General features: G+C 39.2%; 1 protein-coding gene across 7 annotated transcripts in view; it reads right to left on the bottom strand.

Annotated features, from left to right (window-relative positions):
- Positions 1–24729, bottom strand: part of Chd9 (chromodomain helicase DNA binding protein 9) — a 217271-nt gene that overhangs the window by 29207 nt on the left and 163335 nt on the right. For all 7 annotated transcript variants that reach the window (XM_028788235.1, XM_028788239.1, XM_028788238.1 and 4 more), the window contains 11 exons: positions 22577–22772; positions 18692–18859; positions 17872–18051; positions 14993–15103; positions 13185–13381; positions 12510–12709; positions 9165–9324; positions 8579–8668; positions 3024–3127; positions 1969–2086; positions 1284–1341 (listed from right to left, as the gene is read on the bottom strand). In XM_028788235.1, the coding sequence (XP_028644068.1) occupies positions 1284–1341; positions 1969–2086; positions 3024–3127; positions 8579–8668; positions 9165–9324; positions 12510–12709; positions 13185–13381; positions 14993–15103; positions 17872–18051; positions 18692–18859; positions 22577–22772 (1582 nt within the window). The remainder of the gene's footprint in view (positions 1–1283; positions 1342–1968; positions 2087–3023; positions 3128–8578; positions 8669–9164; positions 9325–12509; positions 12710–13184; positions 13382–14992; positions 15104–17871; positions 18052–18691; positions 18860–22576; positions 22773–24729) is intronic.

Genomic DNA, 24729 nt, shown 5'->3' with positions numbered 1-24729 from the left:
TTTGCTCTGCTGGCCTTTGGAGCATCTACAGTTGTATACAGATTTGGACTTCATTTTACGGAAGATTCCTGTCTTTTCAACCAATACCTCGCTCACATAGTGCCCCTTCTGCCCCTTCTTCAGACAGCCATTCGTTCCTTGAGTGTCTGCTAGGCAGATGGCAGGTGCAGTCATGCTACCCCATTTCTCAACTTTTATTCTTCCCTTGACAATCAGTATGATGTTAAGGTTTGTCAGGAGAAGAAACTAGACAGATGCCACAGAAGAAACGGGGAAACTTTACTTCCTACTGCTGGGGAAGTCCTCTACTGCTCAGCTCCCAGCCTCTTCCAGAGCCCAGCACCTGCTATAGAAACTGTTCTTCTTACTAGTTTCTACCTTGAGTACTTTCTTGAAGAATCCCTACAGTAAGACTTTTCTTGGGAAAAGTGTCCTTGGCAACTGTACAGCATACTTCCAGCCACCTGCAGTGAGATTTCTAGGAAGGTGCTCCTAGAAATCTAGAGATGGCACACTGGCCATCTACTGAGCAATGGCCATGTCCTCCTGTTATAGTCTGGATCTTAGACCATACCAGGATAGGAATCCTATTTGGGGGCTCTGAGTACAGGGAATGGTGGATTACTTCTCCCTTAATTTTTTTACATTTATTTATTTGTATTATTTTTTAATTTATTCATTTGTATTGATTAGTGTGTGCACGCATTTGTGCATGCCAGCCATGGTGTGTATGGGTTGTCACAGAAACACTGCCCTCGAGTTCGCTGTCTGACCACCAACCACTGAGGTTTCGTCTTTAGAGCTGGCAGCGAGCATCCTCCCATGCTGAACAATCATGGTGAACCTGCACCCCTGTCTACCTGATGTCCCCATGTTCCTTCCACTCTTTATAAGCTGAGTTCTCATTCCTGAAATGCCACTATTGTAACTAGTAACTCTCTACACTAACTTTCCTTGTTTAAAGTACAATGGCATCTTAGGATCCTCTAGATGGTTTGGTTTCCTTTATTGTAGTCTTTTACATGGAGGCATAATTTCATGGTTTTGTGTTTACCCTAGTGTCGGCTTTTACTCAGTTTTCAAGTTTTCTCCCAAGATGCTGTACACTTCTTAGTTCAAAGAAGTATAAAATACAGGCAAACTGCATTACATGTCCAAGCCAGCCTTAATCTTGGCTAGAAGCGGATGTCAGGCAATCTTAAAATGATTACTCATGCTGTTTGTCAACTTATTTACAAGGAATACCTAATACTGAGGTTTAAAAAATGTGATCCAGGACATACCTCTATATCATCTTTAAAGATAGCTGGGGCAGGCTTGTATTCTGGGTCTTCCACATCCCTGTTAGAATAACAAATGTTCTAATTATAATAGACTGATGATTTCTTGGCTTATCTTAGAGGTCAAATTGATCCCTAGCACCACAGACAAAGTCATGTGATTTGGTACACATTTATGATCCCAATGGTAGGAAGGTGCAGGCTAGGGATCTCTGGGGCTTGCTCACTTACCAGCTCTGCCCACTCAGTGAGGCCCTGATAAGAGACCTCTCCCAAAAAAACAAGGTAGGCAAGTTCTGAAAATAACACCTGAAGGTAACCTATGCCCTCCATGCTCATGGTTATGCTGATACAACCCCCGAACCCCCAACACACAGAGACACAGATAACCTTGAGTTGGAAAGTAGGTTTAGTGGATTAGAACACCTGCTGCTCTTGTAGACAACCCAGGTTTGATTCACGACACCCATGAAACTGGCTCTCAGTTTTCTATAATTCCAGTCCCAGGAGATTGAAAGCCCTTTTCTGACTTTTGGGGTACCAGGCATGCAAATGTTATACATACATACATGCAAGTAAATCATATAAAACAAACAGTAAACAAAACGAAAGAGTAAAGATGAACCACACTAAGAATATGCTCCCAATGGAAGCCAAGCCCATGGAGACGAGTCTGACATGCACATACCCATCCATGTAGTCATTGGCTCTCTGCTCAGCAGCAACTGCCTTGTCATCAGGCTTGCCCACTCTTTCCAAGAAGCACAATGCTGGGTCTGCTCGGATCGTGTTGTATTTTTCATAACCTGGAAGCGCCACCAATTACAAAGACACAGAGGACAGAAAGAGATTGTGAAAACACAAGGATTCCTTCTATGCAGAGTACTGATATTCTGGGATTAAAGGAACATTATATTTAAGTAATACATGTTAAATATGCTGTCTTGAAATAGTCACAAAATATTAGACAGTCAAATAATACCATACAAATTTAATGTATTTGTTACAAAGAAAAAACAGACGGAGGGTCCAGTGGTTAAGAGTGTTTTTGCTCTTTTAGAAGACCACTTGCTGAGTTCCCAGGACCCATGTTATGCTGCTAACAACAGCCTTTAATTTCAGCTCCAAGTGATCCAACATTCTCTTCTGGATGACTTGGGCATTGGACGCATGTGCACACAAATCATTAAAAATCAAATCTTAAAAAAATACCACAGCAGCAACAATGAAAACAGTGCTGGAGAGATGGTTCAACAATCGAGAGCACTGTTATTCTTGCTTTAGACCTAGGTTTGGTTCCCAGCACCCACAGAGTGGCTCACAGTCATCTTTAATCAGGTTCCAGGTAATCTGCATCCTCTGGCATCTGAGTGTACCAGGCATGCATGTAGAGCACAAACATACATGGAGAAAAAGCATTCAAATGTATAAAATAATAATAAATACATCTTAACAACAAAAAAGAAAAGCAGAATAAACTGACCACACACATAACTGATGCAACTCTTCTAAGACAGGAAACAGTGTAACACTGACAGCCCAGAAGGCAAGTTACATACACCACCTTCTCATGAGGATTTGAAGTGAATGACAAACTTAGTTTGACAATCTATGGTTTTAATGATTATACGTGTGTGTGTGTGTGTGTGTGTGTAATAAAACTGTAAGTGAAAACCAATAGACTAAAATACCATGGGATTCCATTATCCACAGAAAGTACTCTACCCCTCACTCTTTGCTTACCATGCTTAAAAACCCCAATAAGAAGAGACTTATCAGCATCAAAGTCCCACCACGCAGCAGGAACCTCGGAATGGTCTGGCTCTGGTACCCAAACATCAATGTCACTTAAAAGAAGCACAACATTATGAATTTTATAAATGCGTATAAAGTAGGCGAGAGGTATAAATGGTGTTAACAGCAACAAAGACACCATAGAAAGCACTAACAATATGGTCAGCAAAGTCAATACATCTCAACAGGGGCACTGTCTGGTTCTCCTAAGGCAGTCGTCTCACCCCCACGTTCACAGAGCACTTCACTGGATTGCTATGGCACTAAATAGCTTTGTAAGAAAAAAGGCTTCAGGTGAGAAAACTAGGTTCTGAAAGGCCAAAGGAAGTGCTTTATGCAAAGGAATGTCATGGCTCATCCCAGATTAGTTTTGTTAAGATTTCACTTAAAAACTCAGGGTTTTAATCCATAATTTAATTAAGCTATACAAATTACTACATTAGAATTAATATAACTACTATTCTGTATAAAGTGACAGTGTCAGATCACTACAAACTCTGATTAAAAACCCATAATGCTTTGCCATGTTGGCTGTTTTTGTAAGAATAAGCTGGTGATAACTCAGGTCCACTCCCTCCCACCCCGTGATACCATTCTCCCTGAAACACTCTCTAAATGACGCAGGTGAAGTCACCTGTAGGCCTGTTCATTTCTTTGTTGCTGATTTAAAACATGTATGGGCTAAAAGGTACATTCCTAATGTTTGATAAGTAGTGTGTGTGTGTATGTCTGTGTGCATGTTTCCTGATATTCAGTAGTCAAAGGGTAGAAACTGAGTGGAGTACGCTGCAGAAAACAAAACAGACTAAGAATTTTACTATTTGATTTCATGAAACTATCAATTTTTAAAGAGATTCAAAGAACAAATCTAACACAAAGTAATACTGTCTCTGTCTTATCATTATCAGTTCCTAAATTATTTAGCAAAGCTCTTTAGATCTTAACTGTTAAGTTTCCTGGTAATAATTAAGTTCTATGCCAAAAGTTCTTTAATAATTTGGCTGTCATATAAAAACAAGCTGACAACGTGACCAGCAATAGCTGTGAGAGAGAAGGCATGGAGGAAAAGAAAGTTTCCCAAGTAGATAAAGGGGGATGAGCAGCTCAGCTCTGTTGTTCAGTTGTCTTCAGAAGGGTTTAGCTCATGGTGAGAACACAGGGAACGTGACCTTTACAGTCTGTCAGCATTTTAAGCAGATTCTTCATTATATCTTTGCTATGAAACAAACCAAGCCTGAAAATGTTTTGACTGAATAGAGAAAGAGAGGAACAATGATTTTTTGTGATATTTTTCAAAAGTTGAAAAAGAGATAAAGAAACTTAGCTAAAGGAAATACTTATTTTGGATGGAGTTTCTAACTCAAAGGATGGGAAATGGGATCAAACAGTGTCCCCTGCTTACCACTAGGTGGCGCTTTAAACCTGGCTCATTGTGATGAAAAGCATGCCCATGTACTTGCTTGTGCAAGTATCAATCAGTATACATACAGTTCATGGTTCAAAATTGAGTGCCACAGGAACATGAGGTATTTGTAAACTGTTAGCAGAAGGGAGACAAGACAGAGTTGCATCTGTTGTTGGTTTTGCTGGCTCTGTATTATGTTGTGTTTGTTTTTTGAAGGCTGTGTTATGCTATGGAGGCCAGGCTGATGAGAATTTGCTATGCAGATCAGACAGACAGGAAACTTGTTCATTCTGCAGGAGACTCCCAAGTGATTGATTTCTGTCCTTGAAAATGATGTGATATTTCCTGCATACGACCTTTAAAACTTCCTAGGTTAAATCTTCCATTCAATATACGTTTAATACTAATAACTGCAATGAATTTAGACTTGCCTTTGTAAAAAGGCACCTGCAGCAATTTATGATCAATGGAATAATGCAGTATTAGAGTATGTGGCCAAACACAGACCTGGAGAGACCGAAAGATAGGCTTAGTCCACAGAACTGAGGAAAAGAAGGGGCCAAGTAGAGAAAAGAAAGAAAGAAAATGTTCTAATCAAGAGTAATCAATTATGGCAAGTGTGAAAAATGTAATTTTTAAGTAAGAGGCACAGATTTGAGATAGAGATCTGAAAACATTAGAATAGAAATAAAAGTTAAGCCACTAAGATGACAACCCCAAACAATGAAAGCTAAGTGGTAAGTGATGTGTGGTAGTTAATCTCTAATATCAAGTTGGTGAACTCTAGAATGACCCAGAGAGGAGCCTGTGGGGTTATTTTGATTAGGTTAACAGAGTGAGACAGCTGCTCACTCACCATTCCCTATGCCTGGAACCTAAGCTGTAGAGAAGAGACTGAGATGAGCACAGGTGCTCACTACTCTCTGCTTCCTGGCTGAGAAATCAGCATGGCCAGTGGCTTCAAGTTCCTGACATAAAAGAAGTTAGTCTATGACGTCAAAGACAGTATTAAAATGGTGGACCAGACACTGTGTTCAAAAGTAATGCATTTCATGTGCAAATTTGTGTTTAAGGTGGAGGAAACGTAAACTTGATAAAATCCAAAGAAAAGTAGATTTATTTTTAAAAAATGAAAAATAATAACAGAACATTGACTAGGAAACCAAAAGTAGGTCAGTAGGTCAGTCATAGAAGGAAAGAGGCAATTAGTCAGCAAGTATTTATTGAGTATTTAATTGTTTAGGATTCTCCATTCTGCTTGGGGAGGAGAATGCTCTGGATTGAACCTAGGTCGTCATGTGATAGGCAGGCGCTACAGAAATTGATAGTCCCAACCACAGATGATAATAGATGAAAACACAATGATCAGTAAGACAGCACTTAAATTACAATGAAAGAAAAAGTTTTGAATAGCAAAGGAATTAAGAGACATTAAAATAAATGATTGGTTGTACTTTAGATGGTGTGGCAGGAAGACCTACTTGAGGACAGCAGTTCTGCTGAGCTTTGAATTACATAAACGGAAAGCTCTCTTTTTATAATTTCAGTTTTATGTGTAAGGTGCTTTGCTTGTGTGTTTGTCTATGTATCACTTGTGTGCTCTTGGTGGCCAGAAGAAGTTGTCAGACCCCTGGAACTGGAGCAGGAGTGCTATAAGCTGCTCTGCAAGGGCAAGAGTCTAACCTTGAGTCTTCTGGAAGAACAGACAGTGTACGTAACTGCTGAGCGAACTCTGCAGCCACATGCATGGACAGCTCTTTGGGAGATCTGGACAAAGCATATTTGGACGAGAATAACACAGTGTGAGCTTGACCTGTTGGATGAACAGAAACAACAGAGTGGCTGGAACTAGAGTAAGGGACAGAGTGAAGGGAGTCAGAGAAGTGTGAGGGGCTATCTTAGGTTCTTAGAACCTGGATTCTGCTTTAGGAGAACATTTTGAAGAGATGTAACATTGCTTTGAAAAAAAATCACTCTAGCTGCTGTTTGAAGAGCAGAGTGTAGAGAGATTGTGGAGATAAGAATGCTCAATGAGTAGGTCTCAGCAGAAATGTAAAAAGAGAATTGAGGTAGACTAGAGATTTAAAGATGAGAGGGAAGGCACCCATGTTGGCTCATTTTTCATGGAGCTGAGGAGTTAATTCTCTTTCATGATGAAGAAGAAGACACGAGAATCACAACAACAAGCGGGATTCAGTATATTGGATAATTCTTACATATGGGAATGGAAGGAAAGAATTGGTGAGTATAGGAAGTAGCTTGGATACCTATGGAAGACAACAATTTAAGAAGCAAAGAAAGAAAGAACAAAAGAAAAAGAAAGAAAGAGAGAAAGAAAGAGGAAGGATGGAGGAAGATTGACAGCTGTGGTCACTGTCTATGCTAAGAAATATATAATTTTGTGCAATCATGGAAAGGAAAGATAGTTAGAACGGACTGATAAAAAAAGTGCAAACAAAGAAGTAGAAACAGGAAATGCAGGAGTCTGTTGAGAGGGGAAGCATTACAACAGAGATACGTATTGTAGAGGAAGTTCTTCTCCTTTGTTGGTGAGTGAGTAACATGAACACGTGTGCATGGGAGAGGGAGGGAGGGAGGAGAGAGAGGGAGGGAGGGAAGGGCCCAGGAAAGAAAGATTACTACAGAAGCAAGGCTCTTAAATGGGCAGTAGACAAGGGGTCCAAGGCCGTGAACTGGTGAAGGAGAGGCATGTCTACTGTCATCTGAGGGGCAGGTAGGTAGGCATGGATGCAGGCCGCTCTTGACTGGCTGTTTTCTTCGATGAAATATGTCAACAGGGTCATTTTTAGACATTGTTGGTGAGGTGAAAGGGTGCTTTGAAGAAATAAATGAAGAAAAGAAGTTTCCAACCTAGTGTGGTTAAACAGTCTGTTCATTGCATTTCATTTCATTTTGAATATTCATGGATTTGAAATAAATCCATTTCCCATTATGGGTTTTTTTTTCTAGCCATATTCAAGTGCTTAGAGAAAGGCAGGAAGTAAGTAGATAGCTTAGTTTCACCTAACCTGGAGTTACACTAGGTATATGAAACAGTGAGAGAGGCAAGCAATGGGGCTGAGGAGTTTAGTATCTTAGGGAATAAAACTAAATAATAAAGAAAAAAGGGAGGGACATGGGAAGGTAATGTCTAGTGACTGTGTGGTGCAAAGATGCCATAATGAGGTCACAGAGTTCTAAGGACGAGTTCCCAAGCTTTAAGGGAGTCAGGAAGGCCAAGCAGTGATCAAAGTCACACTGATAGGGATGACAGGATGGACGGAGCCTATAGTGCATGTGTGACTGTACCACAGAAACAGATCAAGAACCCAGGAGCTAGGAGCCCAGGGTGCTGCTCAGGTCTCATATGGCCACTGTATTAGAAGAAAACAAGAAAAGAATGAGTACAGGAAAGTAGAGGTTCTACTTGTTGGCGGGAAGCTGAGGCTACTTCCACTTGATGTCTTCCTTACATTTACTTCCTGAGACTGCGGGGCTAAGTGAGTGGTTAAGGTGTGTACACGTTTAAAACAGATGCTGCAGGGACTAGAGAGACTGGAACACACTGTGTGGAGTACAGAAGCAAGATGAACCTGGAAATGGTTCCTACTGGCACTTCCTGGGCATCTTATCCATGCATGCAAAGTACAGTCTTATTTGTGTTGACTGATACCATAAACTGCTTAAGGATGAATACTCATTTTGAAACACAGTGTTTCACAGTGCCTGAAAGTATTCAAAATAGGTCCTGGGCTAGAGGTATAGACAGGTGGTCAAGCACACCTGGCATGCACAAGCAAGCACCCGGGATTTGAACCCAACAACACAAAGAAAACAAAGTAACTCAGACTTTTCTGAAGAGATGAGTTAACCATCTATTTCATGGGTTTCTACCTAAATTCCATTCTGGCTATGTACAATTCTTCAAATTACTACTTTCACGTTTGTTGGTGCATTTTATAATAGAACCAGGATGAGAGGAACAGAGGAGAGGCTGGGGTTGGATCCCTCTGGCCAGGGTACTCTACTCCACTGACTATGTGATTTTCTGTCATTGTGTAATTCTAGCTTCACTGTGTTATTAAAACATTTAAGTTACCTTGCATCAACTCCTTCAAAGACTTTTTGACTCTCATTTCCAATGACTTCTTGCTTTAGATAGTAAAGCATCCTTACACGAAGCAGCACTCTATAAATAGATAGATAGATAGGTAAACAAACAAACAACCACAGGAGACAAAGATGCTAGTCACTAAAGGAAAAAAAAGTCAAGGAAGAGATTATCTATAGAATTTGTTAATTTTCTGGTCTGTTTTGTCTGTCTGTTTGAGAGGATTTGCTATGCAGCTTTGTCTGGCCTGGAACTTGAGTAGAAAATGCTTGCCATGAACTCATGGGTGAAGTCTCCCATCACTGCCTTCCAAGCTCCAGATGGAGAACAGGTGTGTGCACTACCCCTTGCTTATATAGAGTCTTATAATAATAATGATTATGTATGATCAAATGACCCCATTACTGATGCTACACAAAAGATACTAAAACGTCTTTACAATGGTCATTATTAAATGCCAAAGGAAGAGACAAGTTTATCTGGAGACTAATTTTAGTGAGTTTTGAGACTGTGATCTCACTAGACTCAGTATCAGCACACTCGGGTACATGTTTTAAAGGTGCCCACAACCTACTTGTTGCAGTGGTGCTTTATGTGTTTCTTGTAGCCGTCATCTTGCAGGAGCTGCTCTGGGTTATACTTCCGAAGCCACTCTGCTTTCTGGATATCAAAGGAGCTTGTTTGAGTCTTTACTTTCTTCCCCTTTCGGCCCCGGGGCACAGGAGCAGAGAGGCCTGTAAAGATGAAAAGTACAATTGCAATCAGAAACAGCTTGTAGAAAAAGCTAAGATGTTTCCAATGCAGAAGGTTGCTGGGGACTTTCTGGAATCTCTGAAGGTTACACAGAGGTCTTTAGCACATTAATGGAAATAGTACTGATGCAATTACAACTCAAACACAATTCAAGGTGGCTTTATAAAAGCTAAGTCGTGCCGGGCGGTGGTGGCGCACGCCTTTAATTCCAGCACTTGGGAGGCAGAGGCAGGTGGATTTCCGAGTTCGAGGCCAGCCTGGTCTACAGAGTGAGTTCCAGGACAGCCAGGGCTATACAGAGAAACCTTGTCTCAAAAAACCTAAACAAAACAAAACAAAACAAAACTAAGTCAATTTCACAAATACAGACAACACTCACTTTGGTGTCCTGCGATGCTGTAACCTACCCCTACCTTTACTGTTGGTTCACTAGATGTGAGAAATGTATCTGTTCTCTTGCTTTCCAGAATTTGGTTTATTAATAACAGGGAATAGTTTAGCCTTAAGACAGCTAAGGTCATCTTTATGTCCTTGAGAGTTTATATGCAATTTCTTCAAAGAATAATAAAAGAGCATCACTGTTCAGGTTGATTACATGTGTCACACTTGCTCAGTTTTCCAGAAAACGAAACTCCTCTCCGGTCTGTCCCAGAAACAAGCAATATATGAATTCACACTTATTCCTTGTGTATTACACTACACATGCTTATAAAATTCTTGGCATCTGTTTCTATGTCTGAACTGTTTTGAGACCTTATTTCCTGCAGTTTACACATGAGTCGTAGAGTCTGTAGGATATCCGTGCTAACTCCTGGGGCTTCAGTGCAGCAGCGGTTACTACAGCACAGTGAATTACAGTGTGACCAGAGGAGCGCATGTTTACTAATCTGCAAGATGCCAGACCTGTTTCACTCTTAATTCTTGAAAATTATTAATGATACAATTTTGGCTACTTCATCTGATTTTATTTACCTCATTGCTTAATAGAAGGAGTAAATTTGAAGAATGTTTTTTCTTTTTCATTTTGTTTTTAAATTATTTTTAGCATTCAAAATAATGCACTTCATTATGAAAAAATGAGCAGAGTTGTGACTAGGGATCAGGAGATGTCCATTTGTGGGAGGTTTCAGAGCCAGTGTAGTTAGCTTGGCACCCGATCTTTAGTTTTCCCCAGGATTGCCCTGGCTGGTGCACACACTTACTTACGATCTCTACATCCCACACCTATTGATCTTCTCCTCTCTCCAGAGAAAAGTATCAGCCAGTTTTAAATATGGCTGTAAGAGGCTGAGGGTGTGAGGGACCTGAGCGCCTTGAAGCAGCTGTAATCCCAGTCTGAATCTTTTCATATCCATTTTTAGAGGTCCCTGGTGTCACAAATGTTTGTGTGAAATGCATCAGAGTTTTTGCCTTTTTCTACTAGTAAGCTAAGATTTAACTCTTTCAAGGTTAGTAAAGTTGTCAGCACCTCTCTTTGCTTCCATGTTTCAAATTTTTATTGCTATTTCCCCTCTCAGTCTGCCTACGTTTGAAGGTTCATGCCTGCATTTTGAGTGTGGACTATAAGCCTAGACAGAAGTAGATGGGATGCTATGATGGATCCCCATGTTCTATTATTATTATTAATGCAGGATCAACTGGCTTAATCTATATTCTTTTTTTCAACTTTGACGTAAGTCAAAGATAGCTATCACTTAATTGATGAATCTATTAGTTACCTTTATCTAAAAGGTAAGGAGTCACTAAACATGTCTGAGAATGGAATAATAGTTTCTTTCCTAATACTGTACAATCTAATGTAAAATCATCTTGTAAAGATGGTTAATTTTCCCTAGGTTGTCTCAGTCACGGCATAAATTAAGGCAACAGCTTGCTAAGACACATCTCTTTACAGTGGTTTTTTTCTTAGCTCTACTACTATTTGGGGGCAGATAGTTCTGCACAGGCAGGAACTATCTCTGTATACCTAGAATCTACCATTAGATACCAGCAACATGCTCAAAGTTGAGAGGCACAGGACCATCCATCTCTAGGAGAGAGCATTCCCAGTCGTACAAGAATTTGTTGAAAAAGTGACGTCTTCTGTTCTATAGAGTTGATCAAGCTTAATACCTTACATTTCCTTCTTTATTTTATGTGTGATTTTTTTCACCTTTACCTAAATGCTAGTTCCTCAAATTAGTTAATTTGTCTCCTATACTGACATCCTCATCCAAAACAAATGCTTGCTTCTGTGCTATCTTAGAAGTGTATAATGATTCCAGCATCATTTTCACAGTGTGATTACAACCTGTATCAGTTTAATTAATGTATCTATATCCTAGGTCTGTTTGCCCAGCTAGAATGTAAAGCTGTGACACTCAAGGATCTTCTGTATTTTTTTCATATCGCACATACATCGGACAAAAATATATACTAGACAGGTAATAAAGATTTTGTGATTCAGAAGAACAAAATTCTAAGATAATCTTAAATGCACAGTAATTTTTCATTTTTATAGAAAGTGCAATTGTTTTATGGTAAAGATGTATTATATACAGAAGTTAACATTCTGATAGCATATACCAGTGACAGCATTTCAGTCAATCACCTGGAATGGTGAACTAACTATTGTTGCTTCACATACTCCAACAAGCATACCAATCCTGAGTGTTGTTATAAAACAGACTGTGATTCAGTACATCTGAGGCCTTAGAATTCTGTGCTTACAAGACCCCAGGAGACGGTCTGATTGTCCCAAAGACTGTATCTAAGGCACTAAAGATGCAGACACAGTCAATGGAGAAATAGGAGTGTACAGAGCTTCTTACTGATGCTTGTTTTCAACTGTGTCAAACTGGAACTAGAATGCCCATCATTAAAGGAGCTATAAGTCAACCTATCAACCCCCCCAGACCATGGAATATGAAGAAAAAGCTAAGAAATGTGATACAGCTACACAGACTCATGGTGAGGTCAACAGTTTGCAAAGTGATACAAATATGACAGTAATCTAAGTGCTCCCACCCACCCAAATCTACAACACTGGCATATGCTGAAGTTTAATTTTTGAGTGTAAACATTACGTTTGTTAATACTATCTGTGTTACTTTAAAATTTTACACGAAAGGACGGTAAGTATTACTTATAACAAGATTTTTTTTTAAAAGGAAAGAGATCCACCTACCTAAGTGATTCTGTAGCTCACGAGTCTGGCCGTCTTCCGTGGGAGTGATGAGATCCCATATGAAGCCTTTAATCTTCTCATCTCCTCGGTAGTGGACGAGGCAGTAGGCTAAGAGGGCCCTGCAAATGACTTCCACATCGTGCTCATTCAGCTGCCGCTTAAAGCGTCCGTGAGACAGAATCTCTCTCCATCGGCCCCACCTGGTTAAAAAGGACAGGTAACACTCAAGTCTGAGCAAAATCATGTCTCATGCATAAAGGCCAGGAAATAGAAAAATTCTGTCATTATAAAGTTTTACAGATGGTTTCTCTTGTGTGTAGAGCAAAGCTGAGTGGAACAGTGATTTAGAGTATGTCTTACTCAGGGACAGAGTGAAACTGCTTTGTATTATTAACTGTGCACATGTAAGAACGAGGAACTGGATCTGCGCAGTTCATTCAAACACTGAAAACACAGAAAGACGATACATGCTAGACAGAGGAAAACACTGAAAACACAGAAAGACGATACATGCTTGACAGAGACATGTGGGATAGTTTACGAGAGATTTTGTTGATTCTAATAATATTGAAAATATTTAAGTTTATAGTATTATGTAAGTTTACATATAGTACAAAAAAGTATTTATGTCTATATATAATTTCTTATGACAAACACTAAACATAACATTTTTACCCATAAACCAGCAGGTTTTTCTCCACTCTAAAGCACTCAGTCCTTCCGTAGCCGCCGGACCTGTCACAGGGTCTCCGCAGTTTGGGTTTTTCTTCTCCTTCACTCTCAGCTTCAGATAACTCAGCCAGTTCATCTTTTGTGGCGCTGAAGGGTCTGGTTTGCTTCCTAATTCTTGGGGTGTCAATAACTAAGCTGTTCTGTAAAATTAAATGTTACAATTAAGGAAGGTACTTTAACCACTTTATTTACAGTAAGCCTTTTAATCTTCAACTTTTAAATTACAGAAACAATAAGTAGTAGTAGAAAGAAAAACTGAGTAACTATCAGACCTGCTACCCAAGCAACTCAACTTAAAACACTGTCTCTTAAAAGTGTTATGATACACGTGTAATTCATGCCATTAAAAGTGTTATGATACACGTGTAATTCATGCCATTAAACTCATAGACTAAAAACAGCTGGTATTTCCTCTCATTAGTATGAACATTATTGTGCCTTTATAACAACTATAATATACTTGAAGCTTGATTTCTACTTTACAATTTGTTTACCTAAAGCTGAAGAACAGTTTAATTTGGGTTGCTTTCGACTTTAGAATAAATAATGTGAAAGAAATCTTTTTGACCTAAGTTTATCTCAAAGACATAAGAAAAATGAAATGCATAAGAATTGAATTGTAGGTCAGATGTGATGGATATTTTGCATGTCTAGAAACAGTTAGTTCTGTACACAATAATTACGGTAATATGTAAAGACAAGGCAGAGTCTGGGTCCCTTTGGCTCATTCAGTTTAGCTCATTCAATGTAACTCATGTGTCTGCTTCTCTATGGTGGGTACTATTGATACAAAGATCATTCAGATAGTTTCTGCTTAAAAGGAATCCAAAGTTTGGCAGTCAGATAAATAAGTTTTAAAAAAATGCTACTCAAGATGTAATGGTTTACAAGGCATGAAGAGTACAAAAGCTGGCTTTGAGTTAAGGTATAAAGAATTTTTAAAGAATTGGAATTTTGCAAGTTAGGAGATTATCATTATAAGTAAACAAGGGGCCCCAAATGTCATCAGATGCTTAGGAAAGCCCCGGAACACAGAGTAGCAGAGGAAACTGGGTTCAGAGAATACAGGTCCTGGTGTATTCTATTTTGTACAGAGTGCTCTGTACTTATAGACACATAATCTTAGGTGTCTCTGGTATAAAGCTAACATACTTTATTTGTCTAACATAGTTTAGAATACATATATTAAGAACGCAGAAATATTCAGTTTGTATGCTTTTTAAAGATGTATCTATATACGCATTTTATGTATATGAGTGGTCTGTCTGCATGTACACCTGCATGCCAGGAGCAGTCCAATCCCATTGGAGATGGTTGTGAACCAGCATGTGGTTGCTGGGAATTGAACTCAGGACCTTTGGAATAGCAGCCAGTGTTCTCAAACACTGAGCCATTTCTCCTGTCCTTTTTGTTTGTTTGTTTGTTTGTTTTTGTTTTTAAACTAAACAACCCATTAATTTTCAAATTCATTAAAGGGTTTACCTGTTATAATTATGGATAGGGGTGATTTTACATTTCCCTCATATCTTCTACATGTATTAACTGGATTTTTGTAAGAAAGAATTGTCAATTTTCTTTTTCCCATGTTTCTTTTTCTTTCTTTTTAAATGATTTGTGCTTGAATAATTTCTAGATATATTTTTCTGATCATCTTTTAAAATCTTGGTGACTTGGTAGATGACGGCAATACAAACCCATATGTATGTGTGCTACAAACAGTAACCAGCCCGACACCCCTCGTAAACACTTACTCTGCCGCTGATGGCATCGATATCTAGCTCTGCTTTTTTAGCCCACTTCTGCCAGAAGTTGGGATCATCTAAGGAAATATCTGTCCGGTTTCCAGATGCTACAAAACTTGCCTGAAATATACAATGAAGTTTTACAAATACTTAGACATTGAAAAGGGAAAAACATTTGAAAATAAGCCATTATCTCATTTCATTTACAGTTCACAGAATTTGAATTTGGCATATTTAAAGTACTTCAGACATGATCCAATACAGGCCTGAAATATAACAGGATTTGTTAAGGCAAAAGGTTTTTAATGCCAACACAGGCTAGAGTTTAGGAATAAAAATAAGCAGGTTATTATTGTGGATGAACTTGAAAGCTTTCAATAAACAAGGATATTATCTTCTTTTTAGCAGGAAACTGCATGAGTCAAAGGCAAAATTTCTAAAATACTACAGGAGCATTAAGAAAGTATAGGAGAATTAGCCTGCTGTGGTGTCTCACGCCATTAATCCCAGAACTTGGAAGACAGAGGCAGGCAGATTTCTCTGTGTTTTAGGCTAGCCTGATCTACTTAGTTCCAGGACAGCCAGGGTTGTATAGAAAGACCCTGTCTCAAAGAAACAAATAAAAAGGAACAGCAAAAAAGAGAAAGAAAAGAAATTATGGTAGAATTTAATTTATGGGCTAGCGATATAGCACTTGTGCTCCCCTTTAGCAAATAAATAGTTAAAATTTTTAATTACATATTTGTTTTCTTGTTACATGTATGTAGTGTGTGTGTGCATGAGTGTGTTGTGTGCATGTGGGGACCAGAGGTCACTTTCACCGTGTATTATGCTGATACAGGCGTTCTCCTTTTACTCAGAGGTCTCACCAGGCGGCTCCAGGGCTTGTCTTGGGCTGAGGAGGCTGCAGGTGTCTGTCACTTTACTCTGCTTTATTGTTGCTTTTTCTAATCTAGTACATGGGGACCCGAACTCAGGTCTTGTATAGCAGGCACTTTAATGACTGAGCAACCACCTTGGACTGTCCTGTATGTTGATGTTAATATAATGATTCAACTTTATAATTACAAATACACAAAATGTTTAACTTTTTGTGCATGTTTATGTATGTGGGTGGGACTATGTGTATGAGGGTATGTATATATGTGTGCATGTTTATGTATGTGGGGGTGGGACTATGGATATGAGGGTACATATATATGTGTGTATGTGAGACTATGTGTATGAGGGTATGTATGTATGCGTGCATGTTTATGTATGTGGGTGAGTGGGACTATGTATATGAGGGTATGTATATATGTGTGCATGTTTATGTATGTGTGTATGTGGGACTATGTATATGAGGGTATGTATATATGTGTGCATGTTTATGTATGTGTGTATGTGAGACTATGTGTATGAGGGTATGTATGTATGCGTGCATGTTTATGTATGTGGGTGAGTGGGACTATGTATATGAGGGTATGTATATATGTGTGCATGTTTATGTATGTGGGTGAGTGGGACTATGGATATGAGGGTATGTATATATGTGTGCATGTTTATGTATGTGTGTATGTGGGACTATGTATATGAGGGTATGTATATATGTGTGCATGTTTATGTATGTGGGGGTGGGACTATGTATATGAGGGTATGTATGTATGCGTGCATGTTTATGTATGTGGGTGAGTGGGACTATGGATATGAGGGTATGTATATATGTGTGCATGTTTATGTATGTGTGTATGTGGGACTATGTATATGAGGGTATGTATATATGTGTGCATGTTTATGTATGTGGGTGAGTGGGACTATGTATATGAGGGTATGTATATATGTGTGCATGTTTATGTATGTGGGGGTGGGACTATGGATATGAGGGTATGCATATATGTGAGGTTCAGTGAGTAGGCTGCTTGCCTAGCATGCTGAATCTAGCCTGGGTACAAGACAGCCTATCACAAAACAAAGCAAAACAAAATCTCACACGTGGTTTTTAGAGTTAGTTTAGTATGTTCTAAGATGAAGAACAAGAGATACAAATACTTCCGTTACGTAAGATGTGAACACCACTGCCACATTTCTGCATTAGGACCTGTGATCCCGTGATGTCTGTTCTGGTGTCACCTTGACTACATCTTGAGTTAAAACAAATGGCTGGCTGGGAACACCTCTGGGAAATTGTTTTTGTTTTTGTTGTTGTTTAAATTAAATCATCCGCAGTGGGAACACCCACTTCTAACCCGGATCTTTAAGTTGGAAGATCAATCTGAGCCACACATTTTTCTAGAAGCCTATAGAAAGGAAAGGAGAGAAGGAAGCACTCTCTCTCTCTCTCTCTCTCTCTCTCTCCCTCTTTTTCTCTCTCTCTGTCTCTCTCTCTGTCTCCCTCCCTCCCCTCCTCCCCCCCACCTCTGCCTGCTTGTTCTCACCCTTCATCACAAGTCCCTTCCTTCACTGGAATCAGAGCCCACTTCTTTGGGATTCTGGTGTATACTGAGGACCAGGTGAGACATCTAGCCTCATGTACTGAACTATTGGATTCTTTCACTGTCTGTTGATAGGCAGCCCTTATTGGATGGACCACAGCCTAAGTCATGGTAATAAATTCTCTTTCTACATAGAGAAACTCATTCAACAAGTTTTGTTACTCTAAAGCAGTGGTTCTCAACTTTCCTAATGTTGTGACCCTTTAATACGATAAAATTAATACAGTACCTCATGTTGCCATGACCCATAAAATTATTTCTTTGCTACTTTATAAATTTAATCTTGCTGTTATGAATTATGATGTAAATATCTGATATACAAAGTATCTGAAATGTGACATCTATAGGGGTTGTGGCCCACAGTTGAGAACAATTGTGTTAGGGACCCCCTGAAGGAGCCTCACTGTGTGTTGTTACCTTAGCGAATGTTGATCCACGTCCTTCTGATTCAATTGTAATCGTTTTTGTACGACGAAGTAAAATCTGGTCGATATCCTCTTCACAGAACTTGGAGCCCTCGTCCTCCTCCTCCATGATGGCTCCATACGCACCTCTCCGAAGCAGGTCTTCTATCTCTTTTTTGGAAAGCTGCTGAATCTAAACAGAAAATTTTAGAAGTGATAGTATTTTAAAGGTCATGAAATGAAATATGGAATCACCCCTATACAATGCTAAAAATATGCAATGTCTTATTTTGGACTTGGGCCACATGTGAGGAAAAAATTCACTAAAATAATATATTGAAGGCACTGAATATTTTTGTTGTTTTAAGGATATGATTACCACTTAACTAAAATGGTTTCAATGCCTAAGGACCAAGTAATCTCCATTATAGCACTATGACTCTATATTAGCAAAATACTTAAGGCACCCCACAACAATGACAAACAAATCTACAACCCATAATTAATAAAAAGTCAAAGACAGTGTTAGCAGCTGGTAATTTTTAATAACTGAAAAGCTTTATGAGTTCTACTGTTATGTCATGACACAGATGTTCTCAGAAGATGGTTAAATATTTCTGTCTTGGAAAGATTCTTAAGGTCCAACAGTTCTGAAGCTAACACAGAACAAACAGCACTCAAAAGTACTAAGCATCTCTTCATTCTGAAAATGCCCTTGTGCACAGAATAACATTAGATGTTTCTTGTACACAAAACATGGGTGAGATAGCTCTGAGAGAAAATTAAGTAAACGTAACACAGAAACCCACGTTAAAACAGAAAAGGCTACGCACGCCGCTGACATTACTGTCTCTTCCGCTCATGCTCTGTAGCACAGCTTTGTCGAGGCCCAGTTTCAAGCTGGCTCGGTCAAACATCTCTCTCTCATAGGAGTTACGAGTTACTAATCTGTAGACTTTAACTGCTTTGTTCTGACCAATTCTGTGGCAACGAGCTTGGGCCTACAGAAAACGAAAGTTATAGATTATCTTCCAAAAATATACTGAAAATAAATTATATACAGAGAGCAGGAGAGTATATGAGAATTTTTTGATATGATGAGGAGGAATAATTCCATAATTGGCAGTAAATTAGAGTTTAAGACTGTCCTGATAGATTCCTTCTGGGTCATTATGCTTTAGATTAAGTTAATCAGAGTGTTTGCTTTTCTGTGTCCGTGTGCATGTGGGCAAGGGCGTGGCTAGGATCACGGAGAGAGGTCAGAGGACAACGTTTGAGAGGGAGTTCTTTTCTACTATGTGAGTCCTGAGGATTAAACTCAGGCTGTAAGCTTGGCAGCAAATGTCTTTATTCACTGGACCATCTTGCCAGCCTGGATCATTGTATTTTCATGGGGATATGGTTTGGTGACCCTAAGGAATCCAAAATCCTAGCTGAGTATGGTATTTCCTGTCTGTTATCTCTGCATTTGGGAGGCTGAAGCAGGAGGACTTTGAGTTTGAGGTCTGTCTGGGCTACATAGCGAGTTCTAGATCAGCCTAGCCACAATACTAGGATGCTTACCCCACCCCACTGCTGACACTTCCAAAATAAACAAACAAACAACAAGAACAAAACAAGTCCAGAATAAACAAGAAATCATGAGGGGTGTGGTGGCATATGCTTTTGATCTCAACACTAGGGAAGTGGAGGCAGGCAGATCTCTGTGAGCTAGCCTAGTCTACATAGTGAGTTCCAGGCCAACCATGGATACAGAGTAACTCAAAGTAGAATAAAATATTTAAAAATAATGATAATAAATAAAAATATAACAATAAATTTTTTTAAAACCTGAACATTTCTGAGCATAACTATGAAATGGTAAGTGGAACCGTCTATGCTTGCCCTGTATAACAGGTCAATCAAACTTCACACTTCTATGCTATGTAAAATTACCTTCCAGTTGTGTTATATGGGGTGTACTTGAAATGGAAGTGAATTTCAATATTTATACTTAGGTCCCAAAGTTTGTAAGTCTTACAAAATTTTTGAAACTTAGAATATTCCTGGTCCCAAAACTGTGGACAAAGAATATCCAACCTGGAATTCAAAAATCCTGAACTGGGGACTAAGGTGACTGCAGCCTCAGGTGACTTTAAGAACTAATGTCATTACAGTGTGGGAAGCGGAGACAGGAGACTGTGGAGCTCCATGGGATATACTGATTTCCTACTAACCTCAACATTTGGAATCAATCCTTATTTCAAGGAGTCTACAGAATATACAGTCTATCTTCTAAACATTAGCCCCATTCTGCTCATCTAAAGGGCACAGCTAGTTAGTTATAAATCCTGGGCATGTGGATGCAGACCGGAGGCCATAACTACTCAAAAGGCTGAAACAAAAGCTCAACTTTGAGGCCAAAGCCGTGAGGCCTCCATCTCAAGGGAATAGATGGGCTAGGAGCACAGCATTGGCCTAGCAAGTACAGTGCAACAGAGAGATTAAATGGATAACTTCCGCAAATATTGATGCTGTGCTTGTAGCTAATAACTCTGGACAGAATACAGTGTTCCAGACCACTGTCTTCTGTGCTTGACATGGCTGATGCACTCATGAACACAGAGTAGGTGCAGTTACTGCAGAAGACTTGCATATGACAGAGCCCATTAACATTTACACAGTGGAAGTGGTAGGAGCTCGGGCAGCTACATACCTCCCCAGGGATCTATAGACAATGCAAGTTGTGTGAAGTAATTCACTGAGGCTACACTCTTCCCTGAGGATTTTAAGCAAGTTAAGGATGCTGGAGGAAGAGGAAACATTTTCTTTTCTGGCATAGCTACTGATAAGTTGCTTATGATCCTATAGATCACTCCTCATCCATTAAATTTATTGGATCACCAAAAACAAAACAGAAAGATGTGAAGTTAGAGGGGTCTCGTTGGAGGACAAAGGGTACCAGTGAGGGAGGAAGACAACAGAACTCTGAGGGATGAATACAACTAAAACACAAACTACACTTTATATTCGTATGTATGAAATTGCCACAACGAAGCCCACTATGCATAATGTATGCTAACTGAATGAGTGTGGAGGAGATACTATGTAGCCTATGAAGTGAAAAATGCTCTGTCCTTCTATGGGAAGAGTTGATTTAATCTATGCATTGATCTTGGATACATTTCTGATATTTTGAACTAGATTACACAGAAAACAATCAATTTAAAATGTTATCTTGGTGCTAAAGAGACGGCTCTGTGGTTAGGAGCACACGCTGCTCTTGTAGAGGACTTTCCCATGATGGCTCACAACAATCCCTAACTCCAGTTCCACTGGATCCCACACTCTCTTCTGAGAGCACAGGTACTCACATGGTACACCTCCATACATAGAGGCAAATGGTCATACACATAATATAAATAAATCTAAAAGAAATGATCTTTTATTAACTTTAGTATATTCTTCATAATTTATTATATTTCATAGATATTTAAAGGATTACTACAAATTACAGAATAATTAAGACTATCATGAGTAAAAAAACAAATTTCGGATATAATTTATTCTCATTTCATAGCCCTTCCTAAATATGTGTTTTCAGCAAATTTTGAACCTTTCTGATCACTTGTTGTTGTGGAGATAGTGTGTTCTATGTAGCCCTGGCTACTTGGGAACTTGTTGTGTAGATCAGGTTAACCTTTAACTCTCTGTTCTGCCTGCCTTTTCCTCATAGTGCTGGAATGAAAGACATGTGCAGCCACACTCAGCCTATTGTTTATTTTATTTATGTACGTATGTTTTTGCCTGTGTGTGTGTGTGTGTGTCTGTGTGTGTGTCCCATGTACATGTCTAGTATTCTCAGAAGCCAGAAGACAGCATTGGTTCCCATGAACGACTACAGATAATTATAATAAAATGTTATATGGCTGATTAAAAACTAAACACAGGTCCACTGGAAGAACAGCAAGTGATCTTAACCACTAAGCTATCTCCCGACCCCCAAACATTCTTAATATTCTTCTTCCTATGAAGCCCATAGAAAGGTACAGCTTTCATGCCTTCAGTGTCTACAGTATTTTGTACATAGGTGTATTATGGCTTAATTTTACATATACTATACGATGCTTATACTATATTAGGACAAACGTAAATTCTGAAATTTTAATTTTATTGTAAGTTATAATTAGAGTTTGGGGAGGTGGAGATGGAACTCAAGCCTAGGACATCGCCTCTGAGAGGGAATCCTTCTTCCCCTGAGTTAGGGGAACATGCCCATATTTTACTCCTCCCCCCATATATTAATGTATCATTGTGAGGTTTTGTTTTATTTTTTGTTTTATTTTGAGGCAAAGTCTCATTATATGGATTGGCTGACCTGGAACTGGCTATATAGATCAAGCTGGCCTCAAACTCAGAGATCTCCCTGCTTCAGTCTCAGAAGTGCTAGGATTAAAATGCATGCACAATCACGCATGGCCTACCCCCTATATTTTAAAAAAGACAAATACTGTATTCAAGTATTATATATGTTCATAAGTTAGTAAGAAACACTAAAAGGTCTATTTTATTATCATTAAATGATAATTAAACTAATTTCATTATGCACAGGTGTTTCTTGGAGAAACACATTAATCAGTTTGTACAAAAACAAAAGATGAGGATCACCAAAATAAAGTAACATGGATTTTCTTTTTAAAAAATCCTTTACCTTCCTTGTTAGCCAAGAAATTTATTACCTGGAGGTCATTTTGAGGATTCCAATCAGAGTCAAAAATTATGCATGTATCGGCTGCAGTAAGGTTGATGCCCAGACCACCAGCCCGGGTACACAGGAGGAAAACGAATCGATCTGAATCAGGTTTACTAAATCGATCTATGGCTGCTTGTCGAAGATTTCCTCTGACTCTACCATCAATCCGCTCATATAAATATCTATTTAAATGAAAAGCAGTAAGTTTAAATGGTGAGCATAGTGAAAATGAAGATATAGTCTATTAATGGCAAAGTCAGCTTTCCCTGTATCGCACTACATCTGGGGTAAAGTTAAAAAGCAACAGCATTATAAATATTTTCTACATTTGAAACTCATGGTAACAAAGATACAAATGTCTGCAATCCCAGATACACATATTTTATACTGCTAAAATCCCATTTTGGAACCTGGGGACTGTAGCTCAAGGATAGAACACTTGCACACTGATTTGTGTGACAGAACACTCTCACACTGATTTGATTTACACTGCTGCAAAGACAAACATAATGAAAACCACTCACAATACCTAGGCTGCTGATGTCACTCAATGATAACTTTGACAGGACTACCCAAGAAGCTGCGAGTGTCCCCCCATGAAATACTCTCAATTACTACAGCAGTGTCTGTGGAGGACGAACTGGAATGTTGTACAATCTCTATAGTCCTTATACAAAGCGACAATTTAAGATGTCTTTTATTCTTTTTGTTTACCATTCAACTTTGTTTGTTTGCTTTTACCTTTTCAGACAGGGTTTCTCTGTGTGGTTCTGGATGTTCTGAAACCAGGCTGGCCTTGCACTCAGAGATCCGCTTGCCTCTGCTGGCCAAGTGCTGGGATTAAAGACGTGCGCCACCACCGCCCGGCCAACATTCAACTTCTTAATTGCAAGACATATGCATATCATTTCAGGGGCTGTCACAGGGACTTAAATGGTATTTATTTCCTATACTTCCTTTCTTTCTGCATATCTTCTAGTGTATAACAGAGTATAACTTCAGAGTATAAAACAGAGTATAACTTCTAGTGCTACTCATAGTGTAAAAAAAAAAAAAAAGCTTGAGGATTTTCCATAAAATTCACCATTTGAGCCGGGCAATGGTGGCACACGCCTTTAATCCCAGCTCTTGGGAGGCAGAGGCAGGTGGATTTCTGAGTTAGAGGCCTGCCTGGTCTACAGAGTGAGTTCAAGGACAGCCAGGGCTAAAGCCAGGGCTATACAGAGAAACCTTGTCTTGAGAAACCAAAAAAAAAAAAAAAAAAAAAAGAAAATAAAAAGAAAACTATCTGCACAGATTTATCTTCTCATAAGTATTTTATACAAGGCAATTAAGAAAATGGAGAGATGCCTCCCTCTCCACACCTACCTCCCACCCTGCCCCCAGTTAAGAGGTATGGCTGCTTTTTGATTCTCAGTACCCCTCACCCATCAGGTGGCTCACAAGTGCCTCTAATTCCAGGGCCAGGATATGACTCCCTCTGGTCTTCTTGGGTGCCTGCACACGTGGTGCACATAAACTCATACTGACACAGATGGATATGCATGAATAATAAATATTAAAAAGAAAATGTAAGAATTTTTAAAGGCAATACTGTGATTTAATAATCTTATGAGGTATAAACTTGAGAGCAATACACATTTTAGCATAAGTTCATTTAAGTGCAAATACTGCCCAGAAATGCAAGACCTCAAATTCAAACCACAGTACTCCAAAGGACAAAACTAAGTCAGAATGGAGCCTGAAAGCTTTTTTTTTCAGTTGGGAAAGTGCTTGCTATGCACACATGAGGGACCTGAGTTTCAATCCCCAGGATCTGTATAAAAGTGATGCCCAGGAACAGTGCCATGTGCCTGTGGTCAGGCTGGGAGGGGAGACCAGAGGACAGTTGGGGCTAACAAGCCAGGCATTCTAGACATCAGTGAGGTACCCCCCTCCCCGACACACACGCATATCACATACATGATACACACACTACACAAAGTAACTAACAATAACAATGAACTGCATAATCATATAATATCAACAAATAGAAACTCTTACTTTGATTACTTTACTTTTAGGTAAAGTGATCAAAATCTTTCATATTAGAATCAACAGCTAAAGCCAGGCGGTGGTAGCACATGCCATTAATCCTAG

The sequence above is a fragment of the Grammomys surdaster genome, unplaced genomic scaffold, assembly GCF_004785775.1.
Source record: "Grammomys surdaster isolate TR1022 unplaced genomic scaffold, NIH_TR_1.0 125739, whole genome shotgun sequence".
NCBI classification, from domain to species: domain Eukaryota; kingdom Metazoa; phylum Chordata; class Mammalia; order Rodentia; family Muridae; genus Grammomys; species Grammomys surdaster.
The sequence above is the reverse complement of the archived record's forward strand: the minus strand, read 5'-3'. Positions and strand labels throughout refer to the sequence as shown.